Here is a 23,693-nt window from a genome sequence, read left to right as displayed (position 1 = left end):
TATGCACTTTAAGACTGGAAATTGGAGGAGTCAAATCACCTATCTGCTAGAAAATGTGCATCGAATAAGGGTGACTGAAGTGCTTATGTGGAGTGAATGAGGCACCTTGCATACTTTTGGTTCTTTCCTTCCTTCTAAACTCCAATGAGTATCAACCCCACCTGCTCAATCTTTCATTAGAAGACAATGCTTCATCCCCGGGATCAGTCCAGTGAATTTTCTCTGAACTGCTTACAACACAAGTATATCCCTCCTTAAATAAGGCTACCAAAAATTTACACAGTACTCGTGTGGTGTCACCAATACCCTGTACAGTTGTAGTAAATCTTCTGATTTTTAGACTCCACCCCTCCTTGCAATGAAAGCTCTTTCCACAGCATAGTTCGTAGCAAGTAATTATCTTGAGCCTCTGTCTGGATATTGCTAGTTAGTCACATCAATACTTTAAATATTGTAAGCAAATATTCATCTTCATACATAAATTCCTTTCTTTATGTAGTGCCTTCCTTTTTCAAAATAGTCATACTGTAAACTTTAATTTAAGGAACCGCTGCTCTAAATTTCTTCCTGACTCAAACTTTTTTCCCATCAGGTTTACGATTTGGAGTTTGGGTGCACTGTCGGGTCAAGAAAATTGTGTCACCTTTGTGATTGGGCTACCTCTGTACAGATTAGGAAATAAACTGGCATTTCTAACCTGCATGCCATCTATTAGACCTACTTCTGTGTCATCCCCATTGATCAATGTTGTGCTGCCTGGTCTAAGAATATAGGAACACGGAGCAGGAATATAGGAACCCTCTCTAACAGCACAGTGGGTGTACCTACACCTCAAGGACTTTAGCTGTTCAGGAAGGCAACTCACCACTATCTTCTGAAGGGCAACTAGGGAGGGGCAATAAATGCTGGTCTAACCAGTGATGCCACATCCCCCCTGTAAATTAATTTAAAAAAAAAAAACATCTATAGTTTTATTTTGATGCACCGGAGGAGCCGAATGAATTTCTGAGACACCATGGACTGGGAGGTGTGTGAGGTCATCAAACTTTGGTGATGCTCAAGTGGGGAAAATGGGTTCACACGGTGGGCGGTTGGTTGTATTTAATGAATAACGATGCAGAGGGGGTGAGTGTGTTTTTCTTACTATTTTTTGAGGAAGGGTGGGGGAAGAGGGTAGGCAGAGCCCTTGAGTGGGAGCCACCATGCTAGCTGGTTGGCTGGTTAACGGCAGTGACGGTGGGGGGGGCGGGGGGGGGGGGGGGGGTTATTGACATGGGAAGGGGGGGAGAAAGGCAGAGTTGTTTCTTTGTTAATGGGGGGAGAGGAGATGCTGACGGGGTGGAGTTAGTGTGGTGCAGTTCGTTAAGAGGCGATGGCAGTGGACATCTTGGGACGGCCTGAGTGTGTGTGCGACATGGACCTGGAGGATCTGATTAAAGAGGGGTTGAGACCCTTCTTTAAAGAGGTAATTGATCGGGTCGGAGAATCCCCGGGGGGCAGCGGGAATGTCGCCCTGACGCCGGCTTCCATATTCTCCGGCGCCGGTTTTTGGGCGGGGGCTGTTTGCAGCGGCTGTCCGTTTTTGGCCAGTCCCGCCGGCGTGATTTAGGCATGGTTCCACATGGCAGGTATGGCGGGGTGGGGGGGGGGGGGGGGGGGGGGGTTCCGACCCGCGCATGGGTGAGATCACACTGGCCCTGTAGCGCATGCGCAAATTCACGCAGTCCGGCACTGGTTGTATAGGCGCCAACCCCTCCAGCGTCCACCTAGTCCCCGGGAATGCGGAAAATTCCGTACTTTTCGGGGCTGTTGACGCCGGACTAGTTGGCACTGGTTCTCCCGCCGGCGTGGGGAATTAGTCCCCGGAAAGGAGAATCCCGCCTTTTCTCTATTCGGGCGCACAGAGAGAGAGTGAAATGAAATGAAAATCGCTTATTGTCACAAGTAGGCTTCAAATGAAGTTATTGTGAAAAGCCCCTAGTCTCCACATTCCGCCGCTTGTCCGTGAGGGTATGGGAATTGAACCTGCGCTGCTGGCCTTGGTCTGCTTTACAAGCCAACTATTTAGCACACTGTGCTAAACCAGCCCCAGAAGTGGAGCAAGCTGAAAGGTTCAGATTGGTGGAGAACATTGAGGGTGGAATGGAGATATTCGGTGGCACTTGAGGAGGCGTTGCTAAAGGAGAAGCAGGGGCTTCAGATAGGGTTTGCGCTGGTATCCACAGGAAAGGCGGTGGTACAGTTGCATAATGCTGGGGAGTGCAGTATATGAGTACAAAGAACAGAGAAAAGTACAGCACAGGAACAGGCCCTTCGGCCCTCCAAGCCTGCGCTGACCATGCTGTCCGTCTAAACTAAAATCTTCTACACTTCCGGGGTCCGTATCCCACTATTCCCATCCTATTCATGTATTTGTCAAGATGCCCCATTAACATCACTATCGTCCCTGCTTCCACCACCACCTCTGGCAGCGAGTTCCAGGCACCCACTACCCTCTGTAAAAATACTTGCCTCGTACATCTCCTCTAAACCTTGCCCCTCGCACCTTAAACCTATGCCCCCTTGACTCCTCTACCCTGGGAAAAAGTTTCTGACTATCCACTCTGTCTATGCCCCTCATAATTCTGTAGACCTCTATCAGGTTGCCCCTCAACCTCCTTTGTTTCAGTGAGAACAAACCAAATTTATTCGACCTCTCCTAGCTAATGCCCTCCGTACCAGGCAACATCCTGGTAAATCTCTTCTGCACCCTCTCTAAAGCCTCCATATCCTTCTGGTAGTGTGGCGACCAGAATTGAACACTATCAAGTGTGGCCTAACTAAGGTTCTTTACAGCTGCAGATTTTGATCTTCCCACCCAAACCATGCACACTATCTTTGGGGAGTGTGAAGTATAAAATAAAAATTGTGTTGATCAAGTCTGTCAGTTATCATAACTAGACTGGTCATGGATATCACATGATGTCACTCATGCTCTCTCCTTCTGTTTCCCCATTCAACATTACCATTTAATCCTGCTTTGACATGGTTATCTTGCCAGCCATTATCTTCTGAGTATACCAAATGCTACCTGTTAACTCGCTATAATGTGTTATGTTAAAATCTTGTCTGGTGGGGAATGAAACTTTCATTTTGCTCTTTACCCAATATGATTAATAAACCCTTTAGCCTACATGGGCTAATTGTAATTAAGGTTATTTTAAACTCAAAGATAGTTTCTGTCTCCTCCATGTCTTTTTCCTGAAGAAGATCTGGCTGGATTCTCCGTTTCTCAGACCAAGTGTTGATGCCAGCGGAGCATGTGTGGACTACCACTACCAAAAAATATTTGTAAAACCCTTACCGATTCTGGTACCGGTGAGGGGCTAGCACCAGCGCAGAGTGAAACTCCCGCAGATCGTGCTGAAAACGCTTGGAAAATGGCTGGGCCCCAGGCTTTGTATGTGCACGGCCGACGACCTGTACCAGTTGCGCCGTAAAACATGGCGCCGGCCGTGCGTGAACCTAACACTCCAACCATGACCGGACAGCTCAACCCCACCAGTCCCATTGGCCAGCGGCTCGGATCCCGGCCGAGTGTGGTGGTCCTGGACACTGTCCGCAGCCGGCACGCTTGGGACCACACGTGGCTGTGCCGTTGGGAACTCTGCCCATCGGGGGTTGAGCATTGCGGGTGGGCTGGCTGAGGACCCGCCAACGGCATTCAAAAGGTGCGCGTCACGATGATGCCGGTTTAGCGGGTGCGGAGCATGGCGAACTGGCGTCGGAATCCATTCTCTGCCCGACCACCTGTCACGATTTTGCCATCAGGCTACGGAGAATCCAGCCTACCACCTTTAATTTACACAAGTTAAACATTTTTTACAATATCTTTCTAATCGGGAAATTGCAAATTTTGTGTCAAGTCATTGTTGGGCTCTTGCTTAACAAATGACCCAGCTGATGATATCACGCAACAGTCATTCAAAAGAAGGCTTTCATCTCAAAAATCTAGCTTGGAATCATACCTTGGTCCCAGTTATGAAAGAGTAATTTAATTGTCTTCAGTATGTCTGGTCTCTCTATCCTCTGTATATAGGCTTTATTAAAAGGGCTGTATGCTGAACTACCGACTGAATGTCGGAATGTACATGTGAATGCAGGACATTAGGCATGTGTTTATATTACACTATTTGTTTAATATTCAAGGCCACTTGTGGTGGTATGTATTATCTCGGTATCATACGGTACACTATGATGCCGAGAGGCTATTGGTGGGTGGATACTGGGTCCTGATAGGATTCGCAGCCTACTGGGCTCCACCCAGAAATGCGGGTATAAGAACCCAGGTTCTTCCAGCAGCTGCATTCTGTAACCGAGCTGCTGGGGACCAAGTCTGCTCAATAAACCTTAATTGATGTTAATACAACCTGCCTTGCGTCATATTGATGGTCCTACAATTTATTGAGCAGACTTAAAACACGAAGTAGGAATATGGAGCTCCGGATCACCCCGGAGTGCCTGCGAATCGGCCCCCAAGCAGCTAACTCTGCCTCTGTTTTTAAATACTGGCTGGCGTGTTTTGAGGGCTACCTCCGAACGGCCCCCGGCAAACCGACGGACGAACAGAAGAAGCAAGTCCTCCATTCCAGGATGAGTCCCGACATCCACTCACTCATCGAGGACGAGGAGGATTTCGAAGCGGCGATCGCCACGCTGGAAGAGATCTATATTCGGCCCGCAAACCAGGTCTTTGCACGCTACCAGTTCGCGGCACGACGACAACTTCCCGGAGAATCACTGGATGAGTTCTACAATGCCCTGCAGATCCTGGGAAGAAACTGCAACTGCCCGGCGGTAACCGCGAACGAGCACACGGAGCTCCTGGTCCGCGATGCGTATGTGGCAGGTTTGGCTTCATCCCAGATCCGCCAGAGACTTTTGGAGAAAGACTCTCTGGGACTCACAGAAGCTCGGGCCCTGGCGGCATCCCTCGATGTGGCCTCGCAAAACGCCCGCGCCTACGCCCCCGACCGCACTGCAGCCCCTTGGGCTCCGTGGACCCCCCCCCCGGCAAACCTGTGCGGCCTGAACCCCAGACCACCCGGGGGGGCCCCGCTGCTATTTTTGCGGCCAACCGAAACACCCCCGTCAGCGCTGCCTGACCCGCTCGGCTACCTGTAAAGGCTGCGGCAAAAAGGGCCACTACGCCACGGTGTGCCAGTCCCGGGGGGTCGCCGTGATCTCCGGGGAAGAAACGGGACCACAGACTCAGCCCCCACATGCGGCCAACGGACGCCGCCATTTTGGGCCCCGGACGCCACGAGGGAGAGATGGGCGCCGCCATTTTCTTACCCGCAGCCCACGTGCGATCCATGGGAGTGGCCATTTTGTCCACCCCAGACAGCGTCCGATCCGTGGACGTCGCCATCTTGGCTGACAGGCAAGGACCCCAACACGGACGGCTCCATGCTGCCTGACAACAATGACCCGATGCAGCAACCACGCTTGGCATCGATGACGCTGGTCCAGTCGTGGCCCCGGATGCTCCCGACAGCAACGACGACGGTGCTGGTGAATGGCTACGAGACGCCGTGTTTAATCGACTCTGGGAGCACGGAGAGTTTTATTCATCCGGACACGGTAAGACGCTGTTCCCTTGTAATTCATCCAAGCACCCAGAAAATTTTCCTGGCGGCGGGGTCCCACTCCGTTGAAATTCAAAGGGTTCTGCATCGCAAACCTAACGTTGCAAGGGAGGGAGTTCAAAAATTACCGGCTGTATGTCCTCCCCCATCTCTGCCCTCCCACTCTCCTGGCGTTGGACTTCCAATGCAACCTCCAGAGCTTAACATTTACATTTTTAAACCCCCACTGACTGCGGCCTCGCGACCCTCAAGGTTGAACCGCCTTCCTTGTTTGCGAACCTTACCCCGGATTGCAAGCCCGTCGCCACTAGGAGCAGACGGTACAGCGCCCAGGACCGAACGTTTATCCGGTCTGAAGTCCAGAGGCTGCTGAAGGAAGGCATCATCCAAGCTAGCAATAGTCCCTGGAGAGCCCAGGTGGTAGTCGTAAAGACCGGGGAGAAGCAGAGGATGGTCATCGACTATAGTCAGACCATCAACAGGTACAATCCGCTAGATGCATACCCTCTCCCCCGCATATCCGACATGGTCAATAGGATTGCACAATACAAGGTCTTCTCCACCGTGGACCTCAAGTCCGCCTACCACCAGCTCCCCATCCGCCCCAGTGACCGCAAGTACACTGCCTTCGAAGCAGATGGGCGGCTATACCATTTTTTAAGGGTTCCATTCGGCGTCACGAACGGAGTCTCGGTCTTCCAACGGGAGATGGACCGAATGGTTGACCACGTTTTACGGGCCACGTTCCCGTACCTCGACAATGTCACCATCTGCGGCCATGACCAGCAGGACCACGACGCCAACCTCCGAAAATTCCTCCAGACTGCTAATGCCCTCAGCCTCACCTACAACAGGGAAAAATGCGTGTTCCGCACCGACCGTCTAGCCATCCTGGGCTACGTAGTGCGTAATGGAGTGATAGGCCCCGACCCTGAATGCATGCGCCCCCTCATGGAGTTCCCTCTCCCCCACTGTGCCAAAGCCCTGAAACGCTGCCTGGGCTTCTTTTCTTATTACGCCCAGTGGGTTCCCCAATACGCAGACAAGGCCCGCTCACTAATCCAGTCCACTACTTTTCCCCTGTCGACAGAGGCACGCCAGGCCTTCAGCCGTATCAAAGCGGATATCGCAAAGGCCACGATGCGCGCCATCGACGAGCCCCCCCCCTTCCAAGTCGAGAGCGACGCATCCGACATAGCTCTGGCGGCCACCCTCAACCAAGCTGGCAGACCCGTGGCTTTTTTCTCCCGGACCCTCCACGCTTCAGAAATTTGCCGCCACTCAGTGGAAAGGAGGCCCACGCCATAGTGGAAGCTGTGCGACATTGGAGGCACTACCTGGCCGGTAGGAGTTTCACTCTCCTCGCTGACCAACGGTCGGTAGCCTTCATGTTCGATAATGCACAGCGGGGCAAGATAAAAAATGACAAGATTCTGCGGTGGAGGATCGAACTCTCCACCTATAACTGAGATCTTGTATCGTCCCGGAAAGTTGAACGAGCTGTCCGATGCCCTATCCCGCGGCACATGTGCCAACGCACAAATAGACCGCCTCCAAGCCCTCCACGAAGACCTCTGCCACCCGGGGATCACTCGGTTCTACCATTTCGTAAAGTCCCGCAACCTCCCCTACTCTGTGGAGGAGGTCCGTACAGTCACCAGGAACTGCCAGATCTGCGCAGAGTGCAAACCGCACTTTTTCAGGCCAGATAGAGTGCACCTGATAAAGGCTTCCCGACCCTTTGAACGCCTCAGTTTGGATTCAAAGGTCCCCACCCCTCCACCGATCGCAACACATACTTTCTAAAAGTCGTTGACGAATACTCCCGTTTCCCCTTCGCCATCCCCTGCCCCGACATGACCGCGGCCACGGTCATTAAAGCCCTCCACCATTTTTACACTGTTCGGTTTCCCCGCCTACATCCATAGCGACAGGGGATCCTCCTTCATGAGTGACAAACTGCGTCAATTCCTGCTCAGCAAGGGCATAGCCTCGAGCAGGACGACCAGTTACAACCCCCGGGGGAACGGGCAGGTAGAAAGGGAGAACGGAACGGTCTGGAAGGCCGTCCTGCTGGCCCTCCGGTCTAGGAATCTCCCAATTTCCCGCTGGCAGGAAGCCCTCCCAGATGCCCTTCACTCTATCCGCTCCCTGCTGTGCACCACGACTAACCAAACGCCTCCCGAGCGCCTCCTTGTTTTCCCTAGGACGTCCTCCTCTGGAACGTCACTTCCGACCTGGCTGGCAGACCCGGGGCCCACCCTGTTCTGGAAACATGAGCGAGCGCACAAATCAGACCCGTTGGTGGAAAGGGTACATCTCCTCCACGCAAACCCGCAATATGCCTACGTGGCGTTCCCCGATGGCCGACAGGACACGGTCTCCCTGCGGGACCTGGCGCCCGCTGGAGCTCCCCCCCCCCCCCAACACCAATCATCCCCTCACTCCCGCTGGCGCATTCCACAGCCACTCCCTTCCTGGGGGGATCGGTTCTCCTACCAGGCCCGCCCAGGAGTAAGGAAACAGGGACGGACAGCGCTACGCTCCCAGAGACGACGGGACTCGAGCCAGCACCATCACCACCACCCGGCCTGAGATGATCGGAAAGGACGACCAGGGCACCCACCCGGCTCATCGAATCGCTTTAAGTCATGTCAATGATTCAGTAACCCACTAAGGCGGCATTATTGTATATAGTTAATAGTTACGGCACAATGTCGACCATGCATGGCCCAGTTAAAGCGGCATTATTGTATATAGTTAATAGTTACGGCGCAATACCGACCCTGTCAACCCCTACCACCATACGACCCACCATCCCACCGGGTTCTTTTTTAACAAGGTGAATGTGGTGGTATGTATTAGGAGTAATACGGTACACCATGATGCTGAGAGGCTGTTGGTGGATGGATACTGGGTCCTGATAGGATCTGCTGCCTACTGGGCTCCACCCAGAAATGGGGGTATAAGAACCCAGGTTCTTCCAGCAGCTGCATTATGTAACCGAGCTGCTGGGGACCAAGTCTGCTCAATAAAGCCTTAATTGATGTTAATACAACCTGCCTTGCGTCATATTGATGGTCCTACACCACTGCAACACACTTTAGCTGTTCATTAGTAGTGTGCATGCACGTAGCCTTTAAGTATGCTGTAACATTTTCTGCTCAGTGACATTTTAATGTTGAGATGAAATTAAACATTGCTGTTCTTGTGTGTTATTCCAATTAATCAAGCAAAACAAATTTTAACCTATGATTACCCACAGTGACTACTGAGTTGCAGTCAGATTGTTCAGAACAGCAGTACTTGCATGACTCCAGACAAAAATTGGAGGACAAGATTAATTTTAGACTAACGTTAGCAGTTATGGGCTGTCCCAAAAGCACCCAGTTGCAAGAAAATGTATGGGAATTGATCCTGAAAGGAACATGGATGGTAGAAGATGAACAAAGCACTCGTTTTTTTTTTCCCGTCAATTTATTGGTTTTCTAGGTTAACAGCTTTGGTGGTTATGTGGGAAAATTAAAAGCTAACATTCTGTGTGTATTTTATAGCAGAAGAAAGCAATGATGGATCGTGGATCAGCAGAGAACATAGTTTGCAGTCTCCACTCATGATGCAATCCCCACAGTTAACTTCCACTGTTATGAGAGAGGCCAAGAGGCTGAGGCCTGAAGAAGAAAGTTACATGGGGGTATACCAAATGCCACACCATCAACCTGCTGTGGACTACAAGTATGTGTTGAGTTTGCTTTGTTATCTGCAAATACTTTTAACCTTTTCTTGACTCAGTAGTTTATGTTGCAAAAAGATCCTGCAGCCACACATTCATTTTTTATCGCAACTCTTTCCATTACGTAGATAGCAAACATGCTTTGATTTTGTTACATACAATCATCTTCCGTTCAACTATATTTTATATTTCAATAAGCTGATAGCTAATTTAATTTCTAGTGTAATGAGAAATGAGAGAAAAGAAAGCTAAAGATCAGTTCCTCACTTGTTGCCTCTCCTTGTAACTTGCTCTGAGAATAAAACTCACAATTTTTCTCTGGGCCATTAAGACCTCTAAGGTAGTGTTTGTGACCTTTCTTGATGAGGTTAGATCAGGTAGCTGCAAAGTGGTACCTGAAAATGGACAAAGACAAAAGGAGCTTCAGCTTTTTATTTTAAACTTTTCCTTCAAAGTAGCTGCTTTTAAGGAAAAGTTTAAATGAAAGAGAAGCTTGGAAAGCTTTGTGGCTAAAATAATTCATGGCATTTACAGATCAAACTTGGGTAGATAGATGGCTACGTGGCACAGTGAATTTGGCATTAATCTTGCATGTAATGAATTCAAAACTGGCTGGTACTAAATTGGCATTCTCATTCTAAAAGCTTCTCATTTGCATTGGAAAATTGTAACAGTGTTACAATTGATTTAGACTAAATAGAGGTTTACGCTACATCTAATAATGTTCTGTACCTTTGCAGAAATTGAAGTGTTTTGTTCTCTAGCACTGATGACCCTGACTTCTCTCTCACACAGTCTCATACTTTTTATGCGTTATGTAAAAACACACTCTCACTCTACTACCTTTCTTGTTCTTTCTCCCTTCCTTATCGCTCCCCTTCTCTTTGCTTCTCCACCCCCCCTCCCAAAAACACTCTCACAAACACTCCTTTTTTAAAAAATGTTCACTGTTGCTGCAGCAGTGCTGTAGCCATTTATCAGTATTGTGACCAAACCGTAGGCCAAGTCATCCCTTTGAACATGTTTTGCCATTCTATTTGATGGTGGTTGATTTGTGCCATTGCTCTATATCCCTTAATGCCTATACCCAACATTGACCATGGTCTTTGAACATTTAACTTGGCTTAGCATCCACAGCTTTTTGGACGTTACCAGATTTAAATTCCTCTTCATAAGAAAAAGTGCTTCCAAATTTTACACCTAAATGGCTCTACTTTAATTTTAAGATGTTTTTGTTCTGGATTCCATCACTAGGGGAAGTAGTTTATCTGTATCTTGCCTATTGAATTTTGTAATCATTTTAAACACCTAGAAGATTATTTTGATGAAAGGGTGAAAATAGATATTAAATGGATGCTGTGTTAATGAGATATGCTGATTTTGAGATTCTGGTTTTAGCAGGTAATTTTAATCCTAATTGTAATTTGAATTTTCCTGATGTGCTGAATTAACCACAAGCGTTGATTAGATTCCGTTTTTTTTTTTTTTTGTTGCTCTCACTTTCATTGAACGTTTGTAATGGGCTGGCTGATACACAACAGCCCATTTCTGAATTGTTCAGGGGTTGAATGAGAGGGTGTATAACTTCTCTGACACATTACTGGAATCCTGGTGGAGGAGGTCCAGGAGGTGGAAGAATATCCTTTACCCGCAAGCTGGCAAGGGAGTCTGCCTTGCTCTCCTGAAGCAGCTCGTGCTACTCTGCCTGACCTAAAGTCTTCTCCCAATCCTTCTGCAGACCAACGGGGTCCTCTAGTAATGCGCTGATGACAGTGCATCCCTTTCTCCTGGTGACTCTTGTAAGGTAAAGTAGCAGAGCACTTGCTCTTTTTAGCTGTAGCCCTCAAATAATTAGCAGAATAAACATTGATACTGTATTCATGAACACTTGGCAAGGTATCTCAGAAAGTTTCCCAATGTGTTTGAAAAACCCGTTTCAAACTTCAATAGCAAGTGAACAGTGATTTATGTACTTTATAGGAGCACTTGAAACCCTCTGCAGCAAATCGTTTCCCTTCCAGTCAGTTGATTGTTATGAGGCGAGGGTATTAGTTCAAGTGCTAGGCACCAAAGTTCTGTGTAGCAGCTCCTGTAATGTTTGTGAGCAGGCAATTTAAGTGGCAATTAACCTTCCAGGTGACACTTCTGCGTGCAAACTTCAACTCCTTAACAAAGATGGCATTTTGCATGTAATGCAGATTAAACTGGCATATCACCTTAAGACACCTTGTTCACCTCAAAGACTCTTTAGTGCCTAAAATAGCCTGGGAAAATTGGTCCCCTTAACCCTGAATATTTTAAACATAATGCTGTGCTACATCTAACCACTATTTTGTTTTAAAACTCAGTACTTGCCAGCAGTTTTATAAGCTATCAAGAAAGCTGGAAATAACTTCATTTTGAAAGTCTCTACAGAAAGTTTGAATGAGAAAGCTAAACAGCATTAATGCAGCTGAGAATGTTTGTCCTGTGAATAGACTTGGAATGTTTTCCTTGGGACAGGGACACAGTTGAAATGTATAAAATGAGGGTCATAGATAGACAGGAACAAACGTTTCCTCTTGGTGGGTGGGTTCAATGACCAAGGCGCATCGATTTAGGGTAAGGGGCAGGAGATTTAGAGGGGATGTGAGGAAAATCATTTTTACCCAGAGGGTGGTGGGAGATTGGAATTGGCCGCCTGAAAGGGTGATGGAGGCAGAGCCCCTCATAACGTTTAAGAAGATGTGCACTTGTGACCCCAGAGCTTACAGGTGTAGCCACCTGAGTTGGCCACTTCCCGACTTAAAATGGAGAACCACAAAGGCTGAAGGGAAATTCAGCCAACACAGGCAAAAACTAGCCGTTTCAAATTTACTGTGTATTAGATTCTGCAGAAACCCAGACAGCATCGATACAAGCAGCCATCTGCATAGTAATGTAACAGCCATCTACATAGTAATGAGCGATCCCCGGGATCAATCAAAACATTTTGAGGTAAACAAGGCCAAGCCAGACTCCTCGGCGCCAGCTGGAGCCAACACAAAAGAGGTTAACGGACACTTGAAGACCGCCCAACGATCAGGGAACAGCACCAGCATTGGAGAAATCGAACCAAGCGATTGGAACAAAGTCCAATCACTTGGAACCAGGTACGGGGTCCGCCCCAAAGGGCGGGAAGCCCCTGGGGACTATAAAGCAAAACCCCCAAGTTCAAATCGTCCTTCTTGACAGGGTCACTCAGCAACGCGAAGCAACCCCTGAGAGTGAACTGTCCGGCGGCCTCCAAGAAAGTAAGTCTCAAGTCAACGCTCGCTACGAGATAGGCGTTCCTAGCTACCAGTCCATACCAGCTTTTGAATCCCGCTGACTCAGAACCCGAACGAATGGCCATTTGTTCCCCTGACCTGGTGGGCCAGTCCGCAGCTAAGTATAGGCCTGTTAGTTATAGAAATAGCCTAGAAAGTAGAGTTTATGCATGAGTAGTGATTTACTGTGTATAATAAATGTGCTTTGATTTGAATCTTACTAATTGGTGTGTTGAGTTATTGATCATTACTTGAACTTGAACCTCGTGGCGGTATCATAAAGATACCTGCCGACTCTAGAGCAAAGGTTATAAAACAGAGCCAATTGAACCAACCAAAAGTTAGCAACATATTACTGGCGACATCCTGACGGGACCCGATCGAGAAGTGGCTTAACCACTCCGGGAGAACCCAAAAAGTTGAATTAGAAATCCAATTGGGAACAGAAAAACCATAAGTGTTCAAGCAGTTCTGATCAATCCTCATAATTCGGAAGTGTGTTAATACATGCGTAACTAACAGGGCGATAAGGTCACACTGATAGATTTTTTGTTGCGACATAACTGTCGGGAGTTTGTATTCCGGAAAATAGCGAAAGCCATACCCGTAATTACAGCACCGCCTTAATACCCCTTGTTCCAAATTTCAAGAGAAGCATTCGGATAGGAAAGATGGCAATGCAGGCAATGCAACGCCTCATGAACCCCGAAGAATTTGTGGTCGCAGCGACTAGCAGTAGAGGAGAACAGTGTCCCGTTTGGGAAGAGGAAATCAGAAAGTACCTCAAAGGGAAAGGATGGCCCCTTTGGAACGAATTCTGTGAAAATGAGGAAACAGGTCCCGGGAGTATAGGACATACTTGGTGGGAGAACCTGAGCGAGATTCAGAAGAAGAGCTTAGGAAAAGCTTGCAAGCCGATGGCAATCGTGTCCTGTTTGGCACAATTGCGAGGCACAGAGAAGGTCGTTAGGACGCTCTGAAAAGAGATAGAAGGCATACATCGAATGAGCAAGGTCGATGTTAGTGAGGTAGAAAGAGAGAATGTAGAGTTAAGGAGGAAGTTAGCAGCAAAGGACGGAGAGCTGAATGATGCCAAGAGGGCACACCAGTCTTGTCTGGCTCCTGGTACGAGAGGAAACTGAGAAGCAGGTAGAGGCGTTGCAGAGGCAGTGTCGTGACCTGAAGGCAGCGTTAAGAGCACTCCATGCTGCCGCCACGGAGCAAAGACAAAGCTCATTAGACCACGCAAAGTGCCGGAAGCAGATTGCAGAACTGCAGTCTCTGCTTTCAGTTCAAAAAGGATTCCAGGAAACCTTTGGATCACAGCGAGATGAGGAAGACGGCCCTGATTGGGAAGAATTGAGTGAAACAGCGCAGAGATATGTTCAGGGAACATGTGCGCAGGGAAAACCCCAGAAGAGAAAAGCGCCCCAACCCCCCACAGAGCAGATAGTTCAGGCTCCAATGAACCCAGTCACCACCCACCGCACAGCCACATCGGACGACACAGAATTTCTGTACACCATCCCCTTAACAGTGACCCAATTACGGGACGCGTGCGATAAAATCAAACCGTTCCTCCCCACCTCAGACCCCCACCACTTCTTTGCCAGAGTAAAACAGCAGGCTACCATGTACAGCCTGGATGAGCGAGAGCAAGTAAAGCTCACAGTTTTGAGTTTAGACCTTTCGGTCGTAGCAGCCCTTCCCGACCCACAGGATGTAGGAGGAGGCACCCATGCAGAAATGCATACCGCGATCCTAGACGCGATCGGGTATAACAGGGGTGACCCCGTAGGTGGCCTTAATAAGTGCAGACAAAAGAAAACCGAGCACCCCACAGCATTTGCTGGACGCTTGTGGATCCATTTCACAGCAGTTTTCGGAGACTTAGACCGCGCCCATTTGTCCCCAGACTACATGGCCAAATGGACCCGCACCCTCATCTCCCAGGCCACAGTAACAGGACAAAAAACAGGACAATTATGATCCCTCAGAGAAGGCTCATAATGAGAAATGGGTTGTAAAAAGATTGTCCCGCTCCTGGGAGCAATCTGTTCAAAACAAACCCACGAATAAAAATCCCGAAGAACAGCAGGCAGAAGCAGACATACACACAGTTAAGGCACACCAGAACCCCGCATGGGTAAATGAAGGCAAGAACAGCCCCCCACAAAAGTCACAGGAGTGTTACAACTGTGGACAGTTGGGACACTTTGCAAGAGAATGCAATGCCCCACAAAAGCAACAGAGAGCCCAGCAGACAGGCAGTCTATATAAAACCAGGACAAAGCCAATATATAGCGTTAGCATCAGACGGACCTGACTGGAACGGACTGACGGTGTTTGGGCTCTCCCAGTTGGGTCTGCGACACCCTTTGGGATAGGTCCGGCCGACCAGTAGTTGCAGCAAAGATACGGGGGACAGCCCATCGGGTTTCTCTGGGACACAGGAGGGTCCCGCACCACGATCAATTCCTCCACCATGTTTCAAAAGGACACCTGGCCCACTACTGCCACCATCACCATCAGCGGCTTTACAGGCCACTCACAGCAGGGACACATCACAGCCCCTGTACCCATTCAAATCGGCAACATCACCACCAAGCACCCCATAGTTTTAGTCGATCTACCCCACACAGCAGAACACATTTTAGGCATAGATTTTATGAATTCCCACAATCTGGCCTTTGATCCAGTCAATCAATGTGTCTGGAGAATGGCAAAATCCGCAAGAGCCCCCGCAATGCTCACAATAGGTGAATACGCAAACACAATTAGCGCAGTAGGCCAATTTTGGTTTGACCCCACCACGTTTAGCACGGACAAGCAGGTTAGGGCAGTTCTGCAGAAGCACAGGACAGCATTCGCGACCCACAAACTCGACTGTGGCCGGATGACTGGTTCCGTTCAAATCACAGGACCTGACCCTGGACCCCAAAAGCAATACGGATTTCCCCAAGAGGCAGAGGGAGAAATCGCAAAAGTAATCAACAGCTTATAAGAGCAGGGCGTACTTAGATCAGTAGCCTCCACTAGTAATGCCCCGATTTAGCCAGTGAGAAAGCCCGATGGATCATGGCGCCTGACCATCGATTACCGGGAACTCAACAAAGTCACCCCTGCAGCAGCCCCCACGGTAGCCACAAATCCCGAGACCATGCTCAAACAGGGAGTCAACTCACGATACTTTACGGTTTTGGACGTCAGTAATGGATTCTGGTCCATTCCATTGGCAAAAGCGTGCCAATACAAATTTGCCTTCACTTTTAAAAATCAGCAGTACAGTTGGACATGCCTTCCACAAGGATTCCACAACTCTCCCTCCATTTTCCACCGACAGCTGGCAAATGGATTATCGAACTTTTCTCGCCCCAAATGTCTGGTCCAGTATGTGGACGACCTATTACTGCAGACAGACACCAAGGAAGAGCACATCGAGCTTCTGGCCGAACTCCTGGAACTCCTACAGAAAAGTGGTTGCAAAGTAAACCCCAAAAAGGCCCAGATTTTGGAAAACAAGGTGATATATTTGGGTACAATTGTCACACATGGTAAACGCGAGATCGAGCATAAAAGGATTGACTCGATTGCCAAATTGCCCCTTCCCCAGAACGTTTCAGCCCTCCGGCCGTTTTTATGATTGATTGGCTACTGCCAAAACCACATTGACGGTTTCGCCAGCACCCTAAAGAAAGGAGCCCCCTGGGAATGACTTCGGCAGCATACGGATGCTGTGCACTCTTTGAAAAGAGCACTCATAGCAGCCCCCGCACTACAAGTTCCAGACCCGTTTTCCCCCTATGCGATAGAGGTAGCAAGCACAGACCGCTCCCTTTCGGCTGTGCTCCTCCAGGAACGACACGAACAGTTAAGGCCCGTGGCTTACGCCTCCAGAGTCTTAGTTGCTGTGGAGCAGGGATTTTAAGCCTGTGAAAGGCACCTGCTCGCAATTTTTTGGGCCGTACAATATTTTTCTTACATAACCGGACTAAACCCCATCACAATCCTGACGAACACACCCCCACCCAATTTTTACTGGACGGACTACTTAAGGACGGTACAGTCAATCAAATAAGAGCCGCCAGATGGACCCTTCTTTTGCAGGGACGGGACATCACTGTTAAAAGGACCAAGACCCACACTTTCTTAGCAGATAACCTACAGTACGCAGGCACCCCCCATGAATGTGAAATCATCTCGCTGCACCACAACACAGGCCCCTTTATTGTGAAAACACCCCCCAGAAAGATAGGTAGTCCAACCCAGAGCACCAAGCACACAGACACGTGCGAACCCATAAGAATATATGTGGATGGATCTTCCACAATCTTAGAAGCGAAGCACATAACAGGATGCGGCATTTATGTCAAGGACGTGCAGGGACGCGCCCTAGAAGAAATCACAATAAAACTTCCAGGACACTTAGGCGCGCAGGCGGCAGAACCAGTAGCCGTGACGTACATTGTAGAACACCCAGATTCCTTCCCCAGCCCAGCAGACATATACTCGGACAGCCTCTGTCTGCAACAACCTTACAGAATTCCTACCCCTGTGGAAAGGAAGAGGATTTGTTTCCGCAGACGGAAAACCCCTCCCCATAGCCACATTGCTCCGTCACATTTTAGAAACCCCCCAGGGCAGGACTTTTGGAATAGTTAAAGTTCGTAGTCACCATCGTTTCTTCTCTCCCCCCCCCCCCCCCCCCCCCCGGAAATGTAAAAGCCGACGCACTGGCCAAAGTAGGTTCCAGGCATGGATATTTTTGGACACCCCCCCCGAAAGCGCACCAGTGAATGCAGTTCAGGTCTCGCAGACTAGTATCGAGGAATTAGTGCAGGCCCAGAAGCAGGATAACAATCTCCAGACGATTTTAAAAAGAAAATTTATGGCACCTTACGATAGGTTTAAAAAAGGCCTGTTTCAATAAGACAGTACATGCGACTGAGTTCAGTGTAGGACAGCAAGTCATGCTCTCCATACACAACCCCAGCTCATTCCTGTCACCTAACTATTCGGGGCCGTACTCCATTGCGGACAAAATAAGCCCCTCCGTGTACAAAATAAAGTTCCCCAACGGAAAGACTGCGTGGTTGCATATTTACCAGCTTAAGGCATATGGACCACAGTCGAACCACGCACATCACGACATGCTCGACGCAGCAGACCACGCCCCGCCCACGGCCAACATAACCCTATCCTCCCCCAACACGTCCAGCCCAGCCACGGACTCAACCCCAACTCCACCCCCGAGCTATACACTCCGCCCCGGAACCCCCATAGACTGCAGCGACAGCGACTGTGACACAGACAATAGCCACAGCACGCCACCCTACTATCCCCATACATCAGGCCCCATGCCCAGCGAATCTGAGCACGATTCGAGTGATCCCTTCATGATCACTTTCCTAAACAAACCCCACCACCGACCTACAATGACAACCCCAACTCCATTCCAACAGAATTGGACACATCCTTTTGGCACCGGGACAATTCATTCAGACGTGTCCGGAATGACGAGATGGATCCCAAATCACACCATTCAGCCCTATCCGCCCTTATACACTCGTGAGTTTGGCATCCGGGAGAAGATGACGACTTTGAGTCTGACTCCCCAAGCGAGAACCCCTTTGCGACACTGTTCGCAACCAATAACTGAGGTGTCCAGGTGATGTTTTAAAAAGGAACTGCTTGGGAGAAAACGGTGTCCTTTCTGATGGAACCTGCAGCATGTTTAATGTTGTTTGTAGTTATATTGTTAAATGTTGTTTGTAAGATCGGAAATTTTTTTCACAGCCCCACGCCACCACCCTTCTGACGCTCACTGGCAGTCAGAGAAACTAGTTTGTCCCGGACGCTAGTTCAGAGGAACTAGTTTGTCCACAGAGACTTGTTAATGTCCCAGTCGCCAGTTCAGAGGAACTCGTCTGTCGACAGAAACACAGACCCCCGTTCGTAACTGCCCTTCTGGTTCGAAGGAAGAACCATTGCGGCAACCCCCCACGATGACTCCATTTTTGCCCGTTCTTGTCGGTTGCTCAGGCAGTGGAGAAACAGCATTGGGACCCGCCCTGCTGAGGACCCCCCTCTGGTCAGCAATGCACGGGTAGAGAACACACTGCATTGGTCGCCGTCTTACCCGGGGATTCCATCCAAATCTTACCCGTCGCGGCCCATACGCGCCTCAACCGCCTCATTTCGACAATTTTGTTCAGAAAGTTTTGTTTTGTTTTCAGGCGACCCTTAGGTTGCCATCCCTATGCTATTTACATCCTCAAACATTGGATGGTAAATCGCACAGCCTGCGAGATGGCTCGCACTGTTTCAGTATTTTTTTTAAGTGTGTCTTGTCCTCCATATTCGGTTTAAAAAAAAAAATAAAAAATGAGGGAGTCACACATGGTGACAAATTGTAAAGGGAGAATTGGCACTAAAGGACAGACATACTAACAGACGAGATATTAAACCAAGATAGTAACAGACACTATGCTTGATCCCACAGAATCCCAGAAGCTCCAGGAAAAGAGACGAAATGAAGAGAAAGAAGAACAACCATGAGGACATCCTCCGTGTTGCTCATCACCCTAATGAACATTTGGTTGCGCACGAACGCGAACCCCCTGACCCCAACCCCCCCCCCCCAGCCGTTAATGATTCACTTCTCCATAGTACCCAGAGCCCAGTCACAAGCGACACCACACCACTTGGTGTGACAGGTTTATAATCTGGTACTCCCTGTCCTACGTGATAGAATCCCTACTAGTATTGCCGATACTCTGCTGCATCGTGCAGACCATTCGTCTGAGGAAATGGCGAAGGAGAGCCTACCGCGTTCGCACCCCGGTATCTAGGATAAGATCCCCTATTTTGGGTTATGACCAGACCCCCGGCCCCGCGATCTATAATAAAGAACATTCGTTTGCGTTCTTTTTGTGTATAAAGAAATGTTTCATGAGCGAGTGTACAATCCTGAGCTTGCCAGGAAAAATGTGAATAATGCTGCCATGATTTTGTGTGCTGTTTAGGAAGTTAGTATGATCGAATGTTTGAGTGAGTGTAGTTTATTAAGGACAGTTAGAGGTACCGTTTTTCTTATTTTGTAATGCATGTCCCTATTTTGACATAGCACCACTTAGAATGTTAGTTAAAATTTTCTTGCATAGTTATGGTCAGTGTAGAGGCCATAGAAGAGTGCTCGCCGGGTCAGGAAATGTAGACAACGCAGTTATGTGATCCTTCACACTTTGGGTTAGGATCACAAGGAGAGGGTGCAGCCCCCCGAGTTGGCCACTTCCCGACTTAAAATGGAGAACCGCAAAGGCTGAAGGGAAATTCAGCCAACACAGGCAAAAACTAGAAGGTGCAAGTTTACTATGTATTAGATTCTGCAGAAACCTAGACAGCATCGATACAAACAGCCATCTGCATAGTAATGTAACAGCCATCTACATAGTAATGAGCGATTCCCGGGAACAATCGAAACATTTTGAGGTAAACAAGGCCAAGCCAGACTCTGCGCCAGCAGGAGCCAACACAAAAGAGGTTAACGGACACTTGAAGACCGCCCAACGATCAGGGAACAGCTAGCTCCAGCATTGGAGAAATCGAACCAAGCAATTGGAACGAAGTCCAATCACTTGGAACCAGGTACGGGGTCCGCCCCAAAGGGCGGGAAGCCCCTGGGGACTATAAAGCAAAACCCCCAAGTTCAAATCGTCCTTCTTGACAGGGTCACTCAGCAACACGAAGCAACCCCTGAGAGTGAACTGTCCGGCGGCCTCCAAGAAAGTAAGTCTCAAGTCAACGCTCGCTACGAGAAAGGCGCTCCTAGCTACCAGTCCATACCAGCTTTTGAATCCCGCTGACTCAGAACCCGAACGAAAGGCCATTTGTTCCCCTGACCTGGTGGGCCAGTCCGAAGCTAAGTATAGGCCTGTTAATTATAGAAATAGCCTAGAAAGTAGAGTTTATGCATGAGTAGTGATTTACTGTGTATAATAAATGTGCTTTGATTTGAATCTTACTAATTGGTGTGTTGAGTTATTGATCATTACTTGAACTTGAACCTCGTGGCGGTATCATAAAGATACCTGCCAACTCTAGAGCAAAGGTTATAAAACAGAGCCAATCGAACCAACCAAAAGTTAGCAACACAGGTTATGGGCCAAGTGCTGGAAAATAGGATTAGAATGGTTAAGTTGTATTTGACTGGCGCAGATGTGATCGGCCGAAGGGCCTTTTCTATCCTTTATGATTTCATGACACTATGAACTAGGATATCTACAGATGCAGTTATACAGTATAAAGCAGAAACCACAGTTTTGTATTGGAATCCTTAAACTCTGAATTAATGAAAATTAAAAATTCACTTCCAGCTTATCATATGTTTTTATCCTTTTTGTCCAGTAGTCAGATGTCTTGGTTGATTGCCCAGAGACAACAAGAGGAAGCAAGGCAACAAGAACGAGCTGCAATGAATTACGTTAAATTAAGATCCAATCTGCAACATGCAATGTAAGTCTCGGAGCAATGCTACAATAACATTTTGTGCAATATTTTAAATGAAGTTAGTAACTATTTTCCTTCCCATGACCAAGCTGCTTTTTTCAGTTGCACATGCATGTGCACTGCTCAAGAAATTATTTTCCATTTGCGTGGATCTTTATCAACTACTATTACGTTTCAACTCTCTCCTCCACTTTTGAACATGTATGGTGCGCAACTTATTTAGTCATTCATTGTTAAATTTGGCAGAACCTCATAAAGCCTATTCCTGCTTTCCTCTGCCGAAACTGCTGATTGCTCTAGGATTATGTTGAAATTCAAAGATAACCCCTGGCTGCTATTGTCCATCTCCTTAAAGCACTCTACCCTGCCAGCTTCAATAAGTTGTTTCCATTGCAACCCTCCCTTTTTTGTCTACAAGCCAAGCTTCAACCCTGCACCTAGCTTGAACTTGTAGCTTTCTCCACTTTCTTTCCTATCTCTTCCCATGCCCTCTCCCAGTTCATCTTGCTATCTCTTGTTCCTGTTTTCAATATACTGCTCCCCATCTACTGTTCATTCTTGACTCCCATGCTAGCTGATATTGTTAAAAAATTCAATCCCATCCATTTCAAATCTGCCATTGTTACCCATCTTTAAATGGAAATCCACTCTTAGCCTTTCAGTACTTGAAAACTATCAGTCCATTGTCAACGCCAAAAGTCCTTGAACATGTTGTGGTCTCCCAAATCCATGCCTAAAAGGGAGGCACGGTAGCACAGTGGTTAGCACTGTCACTGCACAGCGCCAGCGTCCCATGTTTGATTCCCGGCTTGAATCACTGTCTATGCGGAGTCCGCACGTTCTCCCCGTGCCTGCATGGGTTTCCTCTGGGTGTTCCGATGTCCTCCCCAAGTCCCGAAAGTCGTGTGTTAAGAATTTGGACATTCTGAATTCTCCCTCTGTGTACCCGAACAGGTGCCAGAATGTGGCGATTAGGGGCTTTTCACAGTAACTTCATTGCAGTGTTAATGTAAGTCTATTTGTGACAATAAAGATTATTATTATCTTTCTTGCACCTCGAGCTTCGAATCTCTAATCAGGTTTCTGATCTACCACAGCACTAATCAAAGTCACAAGATCTTATATGACTGACCATAATGCACTAACCTTTACCCTTCTCCATGTTTGCAGTCTGACATAGTTTACCACACTACCTTCCTCCAATGCTTGACCTCTATTGTCCATCCCTCACCTGGTTCTACTCTTAATTTGCTCTATTGTAGCCAGAGAATCTCCCATAATGTATTCCTTTCTTTGCCTCACACCAATATCCCTACGATTTATCATCCACATGATACCCCATGGCAAGACCATACGAAGACATGACATCAGGTTCCACCTTCTCTCTCAGCACCTTCACTTCGTTTGTGTTGTGAAACTGTTTGCCCAACATCCTAGATGGGCTACAAATCCTTCTTGTTTGGCATTGGGAAAGTCACCATTTTTGGCCTCCGCCATAAACTTGTTCATTAAGCAATAATTCCCTTATCACTTGTCCTGAACGAAACAATTCATAATTTTGATGTCTTGTTTGATGCTGAGGTGAGTTTCCAACACCATAATCTATTATAAAATGCAGCTTGTAACATTGACCATCTCTGTCCATGCATAAGTTATTCTTTTTTTAAAAAATCTTTTTATTGGCATTTTGCATATTTATAAACCGTTGTATGTATACATTACATTTATCTTGCCCGCGCAAATTTACTTTATTGTACAGAGGTTCATTTTGTCCTTCATTTAACTGACCCTATGTGCAGTTCGCTGCCCTCTGGATCAGTCTCTAGTTCGCCCCCCCCCCCCCCCCCCCTCTTGTTGTTTCCCCACCTTCCGCCTCTCTCTCTCTCTCTCCTCCCCCCCCCCCCCCCCCCCAAGGTTGCGCAGTCCTTTGGTTATGCTTAAGTTTTTCTGAAGTTAAAAATGTTATACATGCCTTTCAAACTTTATAAATTCAAACTTATAAATCTAATTCTCTCTTGTCTTCCACAATCCTTCCACTGTACCCTAACACCAAATCTCAATCATCCATCACCTTCAGTAGCCTCACTCAATGTTTACCCAGCCTATGTTCTTCTTTCTTTGTGGAAATAGATAGCGATGAAAGCACTACTTTAAGAAGCAAAGATCAGAATAGATTTCTGTGCTGTATCTGAATGTTTTCTTTTAAATGCACCTTTTTAATTTCTCATAGATAATTGGATTGGAGGAATAGACCAAAAATTGTTTGTACCACAAATTGAGACTTTGTGCATTCAATTTACAAATCTAAAACACTAAATTAGAAGATGTATTCCTTAAAAAAAAATGTTTTTATGATGAACTTTTGGAACCTCCTTGTACTTTCATAGAGCACTTTAGTAGCTTGCTGCAAGTATCAGCCATGGTACCCGAATGATAAAAGCAGATTAACAAGTGTATTTTTCACATTAGAGTATTTGTATTGACTTAACTGCCTCTGAAAGGGTTTGAGCATCTTAGGGTATGGTGGTAAAAGATCTA

General features: G+C 47.7%; 1 protein-coding gene across 8 annotated transcripts in view; it reads left to right on the top strand.

Moving 5' to 3' along the window:
- LOC140421163 (cohesin subunit SA-2) overlaps nucleotides 1-23,693 on the top strand; it is a 290,652-nt gene that overhangs the window by 262,962 nt on the left and 3,997 nt on the right. For 5 of the 8 annotated variants that reach the window (XM_072505625.1, XM_072505619.1, XM_072505621.1 and 2 more), the window contains 2 exons: nucleotides 9,182-9,362; nucleotides 21,054-21,161. In XM_072505625.1, the coding sequence (XP_072361726.1) occupies nucleotides 9,182-9,362; nucleotides 21,054-21,161 (289 nt within the window). The remainder of the gene's footprint in view (nucleotides 1-9,181; nucleotides 9,363-21,053; nucleotides 21,162-23,693) is intronic. The other 3 variants (XM_072505624.1, XM_072505622.1, XM_072505623.1) reach the window with 2 other exon arrangements.

Source organism: Scyliorhinus torazame, chromosome 5 (assembly GCF_047496885.1).
Source record: "Scyliorhinus torazame isolate Kashiwa2021f chromosome 5, sScyTor2.1, whole genome shotgun sequence".
NCBI classification, from domain to species: Eukaryota; Metazoa; Chordata; class Chondrichthyes; order Carcharhiniformes; family Scyliorhinidae; genus Scyliorhinus; species Scyliorhinus torazame.
This window is presented reverse-complemented; position numbering and strand designations above follow the sequence as displayed.